The following is a 15,304-nucleotide window of genomic DNA, read 5'->3' on the forward strand; positions in this document are numbered from 1 at the left end:
TACAAAAGGAACTCTTGACTTTACTCCAGCACTTTCAAAGCGATTTGCAACAATTTCTTTCAAATCTCTGTCAGAGCCTAAGTGCCATGTAGTTATTCCACCTCTGGACACAGCCTCGCTCTACATAAATTGTGAGAAATATTTCAAAAATCATGTCTCAGGTTGGCAGTTACTTCAAAACTTATCAAAGCCACATATATTTTCCAAAATATCTGTTCCTATTCTAGAGGTCTAGAAAGCTTGCTTGCGAGAAAACACTACAATCTGCAAAGGACGAAATAAGTGTACCTTTGTTCAAGCTATTTTATTAGTAACAAATTTTTTTTTTTTGCCAATAGATCAGCAGAGATGCAGTGGTGTGCAATCTGGTGTTGAAACTTTTCTTTAGAACATGAGTCTTGAAACAATGAGCATTTTGTTACTACATAGATTCCAGAATCCTCTTGTGTTCTGTCTCATTTCTTTACAAAATACTTTTGAATTGGAATTAAAATGAAAATTATTCTGTCAACTAGGTACCAGTTCCTTTTGCTTTATTCCATTGCTTTACTTTTTGTAGTCATGCCCTCAGTGCAGTGGAGGGAGGTGGAAGAATGATCCCCTACTTTACTGAAACAAACAAAGCAAGCGGTAACAAAAAAGGTACAGTAACTCCTGAGTGCCTACCAAACTCGCATACTTACTTAACTTTATTTTCTTTATCTTGGCTAAACTTATCTGATTTTCTAATGTAAACATTCATGAACACTTGTTTTGCAAATCAAACACTTCAGTTGAAAGAAAGGAGGCATAACAAAACTAAAATGTTGTTTACCTATTAGAAAAAAAAATGCTGTTCATCATAACAGTTACCCTCTACTTTTACCAAAGACTCCAGACTAGTTGAACTCATATTTTAGAGACCTTTTATGTTGAAGATGATTTCTATTAAAATACATTACTGTAATTATTACTACAAATATAATTCCATCACATAGAAATAAAAATTTAAAAATCATATAATACATAAATATACAAAGGAGATTTTATCAATATTCATTAATTTTAAACAGAAAGGTTTACAGTAATCATTAGAAGAGTTAAATTTATTCAGATTAAGTCTTTCAAATCAATAGTCAATGTGGAGCGAATTAGGTCTACTGTGCCTACACTTGTACAAACACAAGTGAAGTCAAGTAGTATACAGTAGATGTAAGGAAGCTGTAAAACTGAGCACCAGATTTTATTTTGCCTATTTTTTGATTAAATCAGAAAAATGTCCGTGACATAAAAATTTCTTATGATAAGTTAATATGTTCAAAAGCAAACATTTTTATTTCTGCCAAGCATCCATTGTCTCCAGAGCACACAGAAGCTATACTACTCTTAAAAGTTTTCTAACTTGTAGGCTCAATCTATATGTTATGTATTGCCTTTAAAATTCATAGCACTTATTTTAAAGATCACCTAAAACTACTTTTTTTGTTGCCATTTTCACTGTGTATGCAAACACCAACATACCATTTTCCACCATGAGAAACAGCATTTATTCAAAACAGCACTTGGATGATAACATTTTTCCTATATTTAATACTGGAAATAAATGGCATTATCCCTGACGCTGCTGTATAACATAATAGTTTAAAGTAAATGCTTTCCAATAACTACAATTTTCCTGTCTGACTCCAAAACTTTCTAATGCAATACCACAACAAATACATTGTTAGAAAGTAGTCTGCTTGTTTTAATCAATTTGTATTTGAGCTGAGTTCAAAACAACACTCACTCTCCATAAATACAAAGAAAACAAAGGGAATTCATCTGAGAGATGAAGAATAATTTGATCAAGGTTCTTCAGAAATTTGTTTTTCTCTTCTCCATCATAGTCTGAATTTGAAACGTTACTTTCTTCTGTCTCATTTTGAAGAAGTTGTTCCAGAATCATGCACAAAAGAAAAATATTCTCAAATTGGGTAATGTCATACATGGCCTGGATCTGGGAATAAAGAAAAATCAATACATAAGCAAAGTGTGAAAATATTTCTGCGGCCCACCTTCTCAGATGACAGTTTAAAGAATAGTGCTAAACTTTCCAGTAGAATTTATATAATCAGAATGGCTATACACTCAATATGATTAATTCTAAGAAATGTTTTCCTTTTTGTGATAACAGCCCAACAACTAACTCTCCATCATACCAGCAAATGAAAAGTCAACATAACCTCTAGTTCATGAGTCAAAGAGGGTTTTCTTTACCTGATTACCCACAGCCTGTGACATACAATAATGATCTACAGATAAATAACAATGAAACTAAAGCATTGTTTGGTTTAGGCATGTAATTAAAATTGGTGGATTTCTGTTTTCTGAGAAATAACATTATAAAAAAAATTTTTTTTACCCTCAAATATAGACATTCACCTATTCAAGTGATATATCTCGAAAGCAAATGAAGAAAGTAAATGAAATGTCTACATTCTCAGTCTCACACTCGTACACTGATTGTTTTGACTATGAACTAATACTGGTGAGATAAATGTATTTATTTTGCTTTTTTGACTAAATTACAGATCTTTAATGGGAAAATAACTGTTATTAATGATTTCCTAACTTTCTAGGCAACAGATGATTCTAAAGGCCTACAAAGTCCGCTCTTAAGACTTTCAGTGTAACAGTCATCTGACCAAACACAGGCAACATCAACAAGCAAATAGTCATCCTTGCTTCCTGTTTCAGTCAACAGAGGTAAGCAGGGAGTAGGATTAAGTTACTTGAATGTAGATATCTACTCCCATTTTGCATGTCCAAGGGTAGCCAAGGCATGTGCATGCATAGAGCTTTACATGAGTCAGTACTTATAAGCTAGGAGGAGCCCCTTAAGGAATCCAGTGTGGTATTAAGATGTCTCAGTTTTGGTAACTGATTAGTTCCCAGGGTCATTTCGGATGAAACTCATCCCATTCTAAACTAGATGCTCAGATGCACCATGTCTTGAAACTCTTTACACTGATAAGTATGGTTTTGATCCCCAAAATTACTACGCAGAAACATAAACTAAAGTTCCTGTAATTTGGATATTAGAAGTCCAACATAACAAGCAAAACACCTTTGTCTGATTCTTAAGTGTTGGCCTTGTAAATTCACTCAGATCTTCCTTTCACATGAGGAATCAATAGGAAATGTTTTACAGAAGAAAATTACATCACTTCACGTATCCCCAAAACATCAGTCTCTCCCAAGCAGTTAAGCAATTGTTTTACTTTCTGTGGGTCTTGAAAAGTGCAACTAATTGCAACTTAGTAAACTATCTAATTGATTATGGATAATAGAAACCACAAGCTAACTAATTTTCTAACCTCTGCAACTACTACTGCACTAAAGGAAAATTGTTTTAGCCACACGAACTGACTTTGAACAGAAAGGGTAAGTCTGACGGCAAGGACGACGTATGTTTTTGAGACAACTGCTTTACAGGAAACAAATTCACTTTGAAATACTGTTTTATAAAACCAGGAAAAAAGTCAGTCTAGAATACTTCCTGCCTCAAGGCTTATTAATCTTTCCAATCCCTTTAACAATCTAAATAAAACATGCCTCCATTTCTTTGTTAAATGTCTTTTGTAGCACTCATTGATGTAATTACTACCATTGCAAATTTATGCCAGGGAATTTGCAGAGGAGTAACTTTACTGTTACCTGGTGGTGCCAGTCAGATAACAAACCTATCCATCTTGCTCACCAATGTGAGTTAGTGAGCAGCAGCATATGTATGTGTACACACACAGCACTAAGCCATCCAGAAAGTTTGGAAGGTGTGTCTGTAAAGCAAACCTCATATGAGGTCCAACACAAAAAACTGGGACTATGCCTGCAAATCTTATTACTTAACAAATAAAAAAAAATCAATTATGATCACCTTAGAATAGTTTCCTTCTCAGCTGACACACAGCTGCATATGATGCTGCCAACATTCAGTGCAATTCCTCAGATCTTTTTCTGAGAAGCTGTTGTGGATCTCCATCAGTTTTGCTTTTGCATCTTTTACCCTACAAAAAAATGGGTTCCTAGAGCACTGACTTGGTCTTTGGAAAGAGGGAGCCAGGTCTGGTGAATAGGGTGGGTGCTCAAGCACAGCAATATTGTTATTAGCTAAAAACTACTTCCCAGAGAAAGTATTGTGGTCTGATGTGTTGCCCAGTTGTTAACTCACTGTTCACTCTCGCATACCAACATTTTCTGACTGAGGGGACGAAAACGTCTACATTTGAACATGGTTTAGTGTTTGATAGGAATGGTTGGACTCTATGATCCGGTGGGCCTCTTCCAACCTGGCGATTCTACGATTCTATGCAGCCAGTCGTACCAAGTGAAGCAATCAAGCTGAGCCTTTTCTCACTCTGACAGGTTAGAACATGTTCTATAACCATCTCTTTGTCTCTCCCCTCCCACTCTTGGTTCCCGAGCTACTGGGATAGTCCCTTTTATGTGTCAGATCTCATATATAGGCTACAATTGCAGAATATATTAATAACAACTTTAAGTAATTTTAACACTAACTCTGTTTTTCAGAAAGAATTTTAAGATAATTGCTATTTTTACAGATCAGACAGGTACGTGATACGGGATTTGGACACGACTTTTTTGTGAGATCAGTCCTTGCTGACTTTTCCTTACCAATTATTTGGAGATGTATTTTGCATGCATCACAGTTTTGAATTTTTAAATTATGAGTCCTCAATACAAACAAACTTTTCAAAGTTAAATAATTTTTTTAAAAATGATTAATTATATAAGATTGAGCTTTACATAAGATGGAAACAAGGGGTACAACGATCTTCTGGCTGGCTTTGATGATCTGCTAATCAGAATTTGTATGTTTACTCCACCAAGTTCAGAATGCAGGAAACATCAAAGCTTTGGGCTGAAATTAATTCTCCAAGCTTCCCCTATATTACAGGGTGACCACCTGGAATAGCACATATATTTACTATGTAACCCAAAAGCAGGGACGATGTTCTCTAACCTGTCTTCTTCACAATGCTGTTACAAAACAGTACTAATATGTTAAAGGAAACTGCTCAAAATGTAGGCAGCAATGACAGTCAGAATGCTAAAATGCCCTCTGTGTTCCAGTTCCCTGGGTCTTTATTATAATTCCTCCTTGCAAAGAAACAGATAAGATGGCCCTGGCTGCTCTCTTACTGGACAGATTTGGAGTAGGGGTCTTCAGCAAGTCATTGGACAAAAACTAGTGATCTGAAAGCACTGAATTAATTGAAGTAACCTTCACAGAATGATGGATGTAATTTCTGAAGGCTATTCAACCAGATCCAGAACAAACCCCAAGCGATATTCTAAATGCAATCCTTGCACTTAGAATATTTTTGTTATGTCTCGGTGGTTTATACACATCTATTTATCAACTATTCAAATGCTCTCAACAACAGTAATATAAAACAAAACCAGGAGAATAAATATTAGCTTTGAAGAAATTCTCTACAATTCTTAAGTCATTTACCAGCCACAGCTCATATTTCAGTCTGTTGAGGCTGGAATTTTCACATGCAGAAGACTGATGCTACCTTCTGAATACAGGCAAATAACTTCTATTCCTTTCACGACTCAAAGGACCTACAGAATGGAGACAATACTTCACCAGTGCAATCAGAAATCAGATGTAAAGGAAGAGATTATGTTCATGGCAACTAGTGTTTGCTTCCATGCAAACTCAGATACTTATGTAGGCTACAGAAAAAAGCATCAGCAACTCCTGTATGCTCTCTGGAATAAGCCAGAAACAGCTCTAATTCAGGAAAATTTTCTTGATATGGAATGGAATGTTGAAATGCTGAAATTTCTAACAAAATGAAAACAATTGATTAATGGTAAAAATCTTCCTTCCTTTTCTATTCGTACAATTCAGTTAGCACCTGTTTAGGCTTTTTTAGTCTTATGATGGTACCAAGTTTAAATGTATATTATAACAAATAACTATACACAACGTAGTGCTATATAAATTACTGACATACCGAAACATATTTAAATAGAACTGGAAATATAAGTGTTTATACAACCCTGCTTAGAAAATGATAAAATTGACACTTCTAGAAGACAGCTATTTTAGCAGAAAGTGTTCCCACCAAACCTCCTCAATCCATCATATTGTAACAGTTCTGCTTCTGTAAATCTTTTCTTGCAACTTATGCCACTTCCATTCCTTGGCAAACTTTTATGATTCAGCAGGGACATAACTTTTATGCTAGCAAGGTGTCTTTTCTATGTTCCAAGAAATTCTATTTCAGACTTTGCTGAAATATCAAATGTTAAATGACGGTATTTCTCTTCCTTTACATGCGTATTTCTCAGAGAAGCATAAAGGGCAGACTGAAATAAAGAATAGCAACTACTAAAGCCTGGCTAATATTGTCTTTCAACAGAAGCAGAGCCAGTAGGAACTGTAGCTGGAGGACTGAGGACAGAACACAACCAAATCTGCCACCTAGCCATTTCCAGCACATCCAATGGCTCATCCCCTCCTCAGGGAAGCAAATGGACACAGAGCTCCCAGAAACTCTTTAAAGCAGGGAAAGGCAGGCAAAGAGCCTGTATCTACCTTGAAACAGTTGATCACCAACCAATGTTCTGTCTCAGCAAATAGTCCCAGTACCCCTTGTTCCCTTGCAGAAGGCTGCTAGTACAGGCAGCTACACACGTAGCCTGAGTTCTTGGTAAGAAATGAAGATTTATGGGCTAGGAAGCCACAGAGTGAGTGTAAGCTGATGTCACATGTAACACAGAACTTGGGACTTACTCAAAATACTTCAAACTGTTTGAAGAGAGCACACCTGTCAGAAAATGTCTGTGAGTTACACATTGCTAGAGATGTACAATCCTGGGTATGTAGTTTTATGGTCTATTACCCCAACTCTGTTTTATTTATTTATTTACTTTATTTTCTGCCTTGATTTTCTGAAGTAGGAGGCGTTGTTCCATCTAGAACTGGGACTAAACAACAAGACAGTGACAAACTAAATACAGGATTGATGGCCACAGAAATGAAAAACACATTTCCATGTTCACTATGCCTGCATATAGGAGGGATGTTTCTCTTAAACAGTTTTCAGTATTTTAACAGTGCAGCTGTCCAAACAAGTATATTATTATAAAACCAAGTCCCTAAGTGGAGAGATATTAACAGAATCATTTTTTAAGTAAAAACTTTCTAAATCATTGTAATAAAAAGCAAGAAAGAAGTGACTAGGTGGAAACTCTATCAACAAGTGATCAGCACTTAGTAAATTTTGCATTTGCCTAAGGCAATGCTGACAAAACTAGGTTTTAAGTAGAATCAACACTGTTTCATTCTACCCATCCAGTCTCAGTCAGAGGTTAATGGAAATATATTTCAAGAATGACAGAATTGTTTCCTCAAGTGGTGATACATTCTCATTTTATGAACAAAGAAGCGAATTCTGTTCTTGACTCTTCATTTTCCCTTGAGAAACCCCTATCCAGGGTACTCACTGCTGTGTTCAAATCCTAAACATAAGACAGTAATTTTTTGGAGTACAGTATGTAGGTTTGGATAATAGACATTTTACTTCAACACAACACATGAAGTCTTTTAATAATGTTCCACAAGCACGTAAATAATCTCTATGTGGATCATTAAAATTTACAAAACCAACATCCATGCTATAAGAAAGCACACAGTAGAATGAAAGAGGTTATCTCTAATTGCTGTTTAGTGTTTAAATAATATGCTGATAGGCATCTCTAAAATATTTAAGGCAGTCATGCATGAAAGACACTATTAGAAATCTTTTTGTACTGATTTTAATACTATTGTATTTGGTTAAAAGGTAATTACCTAACAAATTGCCATGACTCAGAATTCATTTTTTAGCTGTTTAGCATTTTTCTTTAATTGCTTTTTGTTTTGTGATTTGAAATGCATATTTCCCTAACATCCCACTGAGTAATCATAATCCTCATTAACCATGTCAATATTCACCTGTCAAGAAAGTTCAAACTGATTTACAGCCTCTTTCAGTACCTAAAGCAAAATTGACATCACCTATCATTCCCTATTTAAATTTATAACACCATCCCCCAAACTATCGAAGTATTTTGATCTTTTACTTAATGGGATCTGAAATTCTAGTTGTGTTGTCTTTATTCATGCTGACTATCTCTTTGTTCTCAAGTATCTCCCTAAGTTTCACCAATTCTGGTCATAAATCAAGATCCAATGTATCTGCAGAAAGGGTTAAGGAATTAGTAGCATTTGTGAAAGTTAGATTCCAGAGGAGGGAGCATCAGCTAAACTCTTGGAACAAATAAACCTACAGTATCTTCAGTGACTACAGTCCTGAGCACCATATTGTCAACAATACTTTAAATGTCCTAGCCAGCCTCACACCAGAGAGTTTTGAGAAGTAAGAGTAAAAATCTTGTGAATATGATGTCTGCCCTGACATGATGATTTGGCACACCCTGGAAAATATTTTCAATAACAAAAAGAACAAGCACTTTAAATTCTATCACCTGAGGGGAAGACACTTATCCTTGAGACATCTACGCCTTGTGCCTCTTCCAGGTATCATTCAGCAAGGTCACCTGTTACTAGCCTTTAATACGACACACTGAATTACAAGAAATTCTGAAGCCATATTAAGCATCTCACCTAGTAATATGATTTCCATAACATACTGTATGAAATTACATACATCAGCATTCAGGCTTTCATCTTAGAGTAAAAATCCTAACAATTGCATTGCAAGTAACATAAAAAAGACACAGAAAGCTTTAAAAAGTAAATTACAATGTCTGTTATCCTGTTAAAGAAAGCTAAAGTATGGGCCACTAAGAAATCTCATTTAGAAAGAACAGCCAAAAAAAATAATGTATGAAACTTCTTGGGATAGTGGGAATTTATAAACCTATTCTACTCTAATCTTCAAGTTAATAAACTTCATCTGTCACTCCTGTCATATATCTATTATTTTTGAAATCTACTCTAGAATAAAAAACATCAGTGCTTCACAAGCTGAAGCATGAGACATGTTTTTTTTGTTTGGGTTTTTTTTTTGCTTTTGTTTTGGGTTTTTTTTGTTTTTTCTTCCTGAAAAGAATCTGAAATAAAGACTGTGAAAGTGTCTAGCATGGTATATGTCCTTCTAAATCAAATGGGCTACTTAAGCATATTTATAATTAAAAAAAAAAAAGTTAAGTTCTAGGTACAGCAGTCACATGCAAATGCACTGCTAGGGAAAAACGAGAAAAGTAGAATAGAACTGTGGGAAATTGAAGGAAAGAAGCTTGTCAATTCAACTATAAAGGAAAACAACCCTGGTTTTAGCTCCCTCAGATACATGCTTCCTTCCAAAAAGGAGCCTTAATACAACATAAATTGACTTTCAAAACCAATCAGTCATGAAAAACTGACAACAGACTGTACCACATATTACATTTTGCCTCACCTTCCACCCCAACTTCAAAGTCCCATGGGACTTCTGTTTCTCTATCCATGTTCCATTTAGCTTTCAGGGAGTCAAAGGATGCAAGACAGATAACTTCCATGTAATTATAAATAAGCTGCTAATTACTAGTGGAAACTGAGACAGTGACAAAGACAGAGGCCTTAGTACGTAAGCATCCAGATTTTGTAACTAGAAGGTCATGTATCATATCAAAGTTATTCTAATATATCAGAAAAACAACATAAAAAAGCAGGAAAAATATAAGCTGTCAAGCCATGATTTTCCCCATTTAGTAACTACTGCCCATAAAAAACCCCAAGGAGTAGGACAGAAAAGAACTCTCATAATCTTTCTTCTTTTCAAGTCTTCTTAAAAGTGGTAAGGAAGCTCCTTCTGACCAGAAACCCTACGGTTCTTTGACTGCAGCTGATGTTTAAATAGACCTTCCCAGACAGAACTGTGTTATCTTCATGAATAGACTGTCTATCCTTCAGGTTTTCCACTCAGTTCCCTGGGACGGCCTTATACATATCAAGCTCTGTTTTTTTAGCAAAAAAGGTGAGAGGTAACATATTCCTAACATCACTTCATTGCCTGCTGTGCCTTTCTTTCATTTACCACAAGCAAGTGGAGGAGCACCATACGCAATAATGGTATCATTAAAATAATACATGTTTGTTGACATAAGAATTTATATTCTCACCCTACAGGAAGAGTCATAAAGTATACAGCAACGCTAGTAGTCTAAGCAAGTCTGGAAAGCAAACATCATACATATAACATTTTTATAGGTAAAGAATGACATCAGGGTAATAAAATTAAATTCAGAATAACAATACCAATAAAAAGTCCTGTATTAATTAAAATCACATTGGAAAACAATAGATTGCAGAACCATTCAGCTATATAAGTTTCAAAAGATTTATTGACACAAGTTTACATATCTTTAGAAAACAGACAGAAGTACTGAAATTAAACAGTATCCCCTTTGCTTTAGTGGCTTTAACAAACACATCCTAACAGTAATGCGAGGTAGACGCTTATGAGTACTTTATCATAATACATTCATTTTTGAAAATAAGCTTTTGAACACTCTTTTCATCTCATAAGACTTTTTTTTGTTGTTATTTTTTTTTAAAGCGTGATAAACTTGCCTCACATTCATATCAAGTGAAACTAGTGAGTGGCAGATGGCTATTCTGAAAACAAAGTAGTAGCTTATCACGCAACTTGCATTTAAACTGCTTGCCATAGGATATTGTGAAAGCTGAAAGATTACATGGGATGAAAGGAAATTAAACACCCATCTGATAGCAAAGTCCACCGACACGTGTAAAAACAGTCACTCTCTGCCTCAGATAGCCCAAATTGCAAGATATTGGGGGAGTATTCCTGGAAACATCTCCAAACTCTTCCTTGAACACCTAGTATAATCACCATCAGAAGCAGAATATGTCACCTCTGGCCACACAGCAAGGCCATTTTTGTGTTCTGTCTCCCAGTATACTTTGCTGCCCTACCTACTACCTACATTAAGTTACTTCATAGAAGAAAATCCCTTTCCTTTTCCTAGGCAAAGTAAAGCCTGTTTTCAGCTCCGGAAGCCTGCAACCAAAAGGCCTAAACAGAAGCAAGCTTAGCGGGTTTTGGACTAACTGAAATCATGATACATACTCAAAGCTTGTATTTATCCACTACAAAAGAAAACAGAAAAGGCTTGAAAAATGAGATCAAAGAAAACACCTAACAAAATAACAAGAGGAATGACTCTAGGCACTGCCGTCTGTGAGGAAAAGGACAAAGATGCTTGGAACACAAGCCAAAGGTTTGTAAGAAAAAAAAAAGGGACATCTGCTTTCTAAGTCACTTTCATCCAATGAATCAAAGTGCCTGTATACTTTTCATAAATAAAAATGGATAATGCTAAAGAAGTCAAGTTTCCTTCTAATTCTGCAGTTATTTTTCCTCTTCCATAGTTAAAGGCTGAATTTGGCATAACTTTCCAAGGGAACGTTCAACTAAACCAACCTTTGATTTAGGAAGAACAGTTTTATTTCTCTACTTATCCTTCCTCATTTTCAAAAAAATCGTAAATTTTATTGTACAGAAAAAAATCTTTAGGAAAATATTTATAATTCATGGAAATATAAAGTTCTTGGAAACGAGTTGCCTAAAATGGATGAGTATTTCCATTAGATAGAACTATGAAACAAGAGAACAAATTATGGTGTTTCAATAACTCTAGCATCTGCCTAAAACATCAGCTCTTCACTACGATTATGTCACCAAATCCTACAACCTCCGCTTAGTTTGCAGAGAACAGCCTCAGTGTATTCCAAGTTTTAACTTGAAGACTCACGCGGTATGGTAGGATAACATCATTTCATGAAAACTAGAGAGGAGAGACAAGCAGGGGTCCTTCCTTATTTAACGAATTCAAAACTATGCAGAATATGTTTGTAGACTAAATCTTGAATGGATTAATAGAATTTAACAATATGAAAATTATGCTGCTTATTCAGTTTAAATACGTGAGAAATCACAGAAGCAAAATACTTAATCGAAATATTAAATCAGGAGTATGCCACAGTGTATCTAAAAGTTTATATCCATACTGTTAAGCTTAATTTTAGAAGTAATTACTCCTTTGATTAAAACATGACAAAACAGAAAAAGGAACAGATTGCTTCCTACAATCTTTTTAGGCTTTACAGAAACTAAATGGGTATGACTGTGAGTAAATGTGTTTTTTCTTACAAATTTTACTTTTCCATTATGCTCTTCTGGAAACCCCAAAACAGCATTTTTCTAGACATCTTCACATTTTTAACTTGTTTGGGGTTTTTTTTGCAAATGCTGCAGCAGCACAGTAATGTAAAAAGACAGATTTTTGAGAGTTTCAGAGCAGCAGTTTAGAATTTGTGAGTGTCACAGTGAAACCACTATTGGAAAGCAGTCATATGCAGTTCAAGATTGGCCCTCTAAAATTCAGCATGTCAGGAGTAACTCTAACTACAGTTACATTTAGAAAGACCCTTTTGAAACTGAAAATCTTCCGCAGCTTGTGTTGAAATTGCAGCACCCTGACAGAACACAAAAAAAGTAAAGGAAATTTGAAAGGGATTTAACCATAAATTGACCATCAGAAGCTAAATAGCTTTTCTTTCAATTTCTGAGGCAGAAAAGAATGTAAAAAATATACAGGAAGGATTACGAACAGGAAAATGCTTACAATTCTTATGATAGCATCTTCAACCAATCATGGAAGAATTATTGAGGAAAGATCTGTGGTCTGAGTAATATTATTAGTTGATGTTGTCATTCTTATTATTGTTATTATTTAAAATAAACCAGGTCATACCAAGTCCAAGGGCATCCCATAGCTAAATCTAGAAGAGCCAGACTCCCATTCAACATAGTTTGGGGAAAGTTCTCTGCAATGTAAGTCACAGTTTGTGCATGACCAAACCTGTAATCTGTATTGTTCTGTAAATCTCAAATGTGTCAGTTGCCAATGGCACAACTGGACCTAAATAAAGGAAAAGATAGTTAAGAATGCAAAGTTAAGCCAAAATTTCGATGCACAGCACCACCATTTTCAGCAAGAACACAGTTATTTACAGCAGGCTTCATTCCTTGCACTAGGGGGATGCCATCGAGAAATGATGAATCTTGGAATGCTAGGATTTGAAATGACCAACAAGAAAGCTCAAGAAAATTTAGGAAGCTTTACATATGGCAAGAGAAGCATGTGATTTTTCACTCTTTGTTATGATTTCTTATGCCAAAACTTCAACACAGCTCAGTAAGACTACTTAGAATTGACAAGTAGTGGTGAGGTATAGGTTCATTTTTCCTTCTCAGAATCTGTTTGAAGGGTAATGTTCCGCAGCTAAATTGGATATCCAAGAGCTGAGCAGCCTACCAGAAGTACAGACAGCTTTACCAAACGGATGTGGTAAACCAAAGACCTAAGAACAATAAAGCTAAAAATTACCAGAACTGCAATCTATTGCACTGAGATTCCAAAATGAAACTACTGCATGTAAACTACAGAGATTCATAGACATTTAAAGCAATGAGTCCGAAGCACAAGCATCAATTCAGGAAATAATTAGAAACAACAGCTCAGTTGGCACTCAAAGTATGTTCCAAGTCAAAAAAAAGATCTGAACAAAGCCCAGTGAAACAGCATCTGCATTGAGTATCTTAAAAGGCAGTGTTTTAGGCACATGACTGAGGTGTCCGGTGGACCTGTTACAGAATGCTAACATAAAGGTACCTGTAGGGGCGCATATGGGACTCTGATAACAGTTAGCAAGCTAAAGCTCCTAGAAACATATTGTCATGAACATGGTACGATAGCTACATAAAAGAAATGTCATTGTATCAAAAAAGCCATCCAGAAAATAACATAAACAATGGCAGTAATAGAACGGTGTGTCTGTCTGTAACACCACTGGAAGTCAAGAACATACATGGACTTGGTGGAACTGAATTTTGCAGAAAGAGAGTTCAAACCTACTTCCAGCTAAGGTCATGATGTCCTCTAACAGCGTGAACCAGAGTATTAGGAAAATTACATCTGAAAATCTCTCCTGTCTTCCTTAATGGTTACAACCTGTCTTGCTATTCCTTTTCCTGCTGTACCCCCATCTTCACCCTTTTGGCTAGTCTCTATAATTTCCCTCTACCACCCCAGGAAAACACAAGCTAAGACAAAATATCCTACTGGCATGACCATGTTCTGGGCCAGGAGTGGAACCACATGAATCTGAAATACACTCAAGGTTGTATTTCATTAATCATCACAAACCTTTTGGCTCTTAATGTCTTTGAATTCTGAATTTGGACAAAATACAAGTCTTACCTGATTTGAACTTCCCACAAGAACGTGGTCTTAGGGGAAAAAAAAGAAAATCAAAAAGAGTAGAAAGCAAGCAAATCTGCAAACTCTTTACATTCACTTCAAAACTATGGATGTTGCGGCACTGGACTTGCAGAATAATTAGCACTATTTAAAACACTGCCTGCTGCTTCTACAAAAAAGTAGTTCAAAAATGCAATTAGAATATGGTATTTTCCTAAGGAATTTCAGAGCTTAATACATTTCCAAAAAGGTTACAGAAAGCAGTCCCTAATCCTCACCACCATTAAGACAGCACATGACCTTTTGTGTAAACAACAAACAGCATCATACTAGCAGAATTAAGGTAACTGACATTAAGCACATTCTCAGAGATGACTCTGTTCTTTCTGCAGGTGCCAGAGTATTTGCCAATTACTAAATGAGCACACAGAAGGAAAATGTAATGCTAATGTCAGATTTGCTGTGCAATTAGAATGCAATGTTAGATATAGCATGATATTTATTAAAAATTTGTCCTGAAAAGATTAGAAAAATTCCAATATTTCAGAGAATGACTAGCTTTTCAAAAGGACAAGCTAAGCTTCAGTTTGAGACAAACATTTTTAAAATAAAATGGTTCAGAAATAATTAAAGAAATAATGCATTTCCCTAACTGTATAAAGTAATATTTCAAAACACCTGCTATTCATTTTACGCAAAAAGCTCTTTACAATCATCTAATTCTATTCAATAATTACCAGTAGGCAATATATTGAAGAATGTAGCAATGCTTCTTTAAGTGCCCTTAGCAACACAATAGGATTGCTCTTTTCTCTTTGCTACTTTAAACAGATATAATGCTGTAAATGTAATGCAATTTAGCATAACTACTTAATTTATTAGGCAGGATTAAAACCACTGTGAAAGATATTAAAAGATCATATTAACGAACCATACTAAATACACAGAGCATCTAGCTCTTCTAAATTATTTC

At 35.3% G+C, this 15,304-nt stretch overlaps 1 protein-coding gene across 1 annotated transcript in view; it reads right to left on the reverse strand.

Annotated features, from left to right (window-relative positions):
* Window positions 1-1,010: 1,010 nt before the first annotated feature.
* Window positions 1,011-15,304, reverse strand: part of MEI4 (meiotic double-stranded break formation protein 4) — a 69,511-nt gene continuing 55,217 nt past the window's right edge. The window contains exons 5-6 of the mRNA XM_069850160.1: window positions 12,931-12,990; window positions 1,011-1,975 (exon numbers count right to left, since the gene is read on the reverse strand). Coding sequence (XP_069706261.1) covers window positions 1,724-1,975; window positions 12,931-12,990 — 312 coding nt within the window. The 3' untranslated portion in view covers window positions 1,011-1,723. The remainder of the gene's footprint in view (window positions 1,976-12,930; window positions 12,991-15,304) is intronic.

This window comes from Phaenicophaeus curvirostris, chromosome 2 (genome assembly GCF_032191515.1).
Source record: "Phaenicophaeus curvirostris isolate KB17595 chromosome 2, BPBGC_Pcur_1.0, whole genome shotgun sequence".
NCBI lineage: Eukaryota > Metazoa > Chordata > Aves > Cuculiformes > Cuculidae > Phaenicophaeus > Phaenicophaeus curvirostris.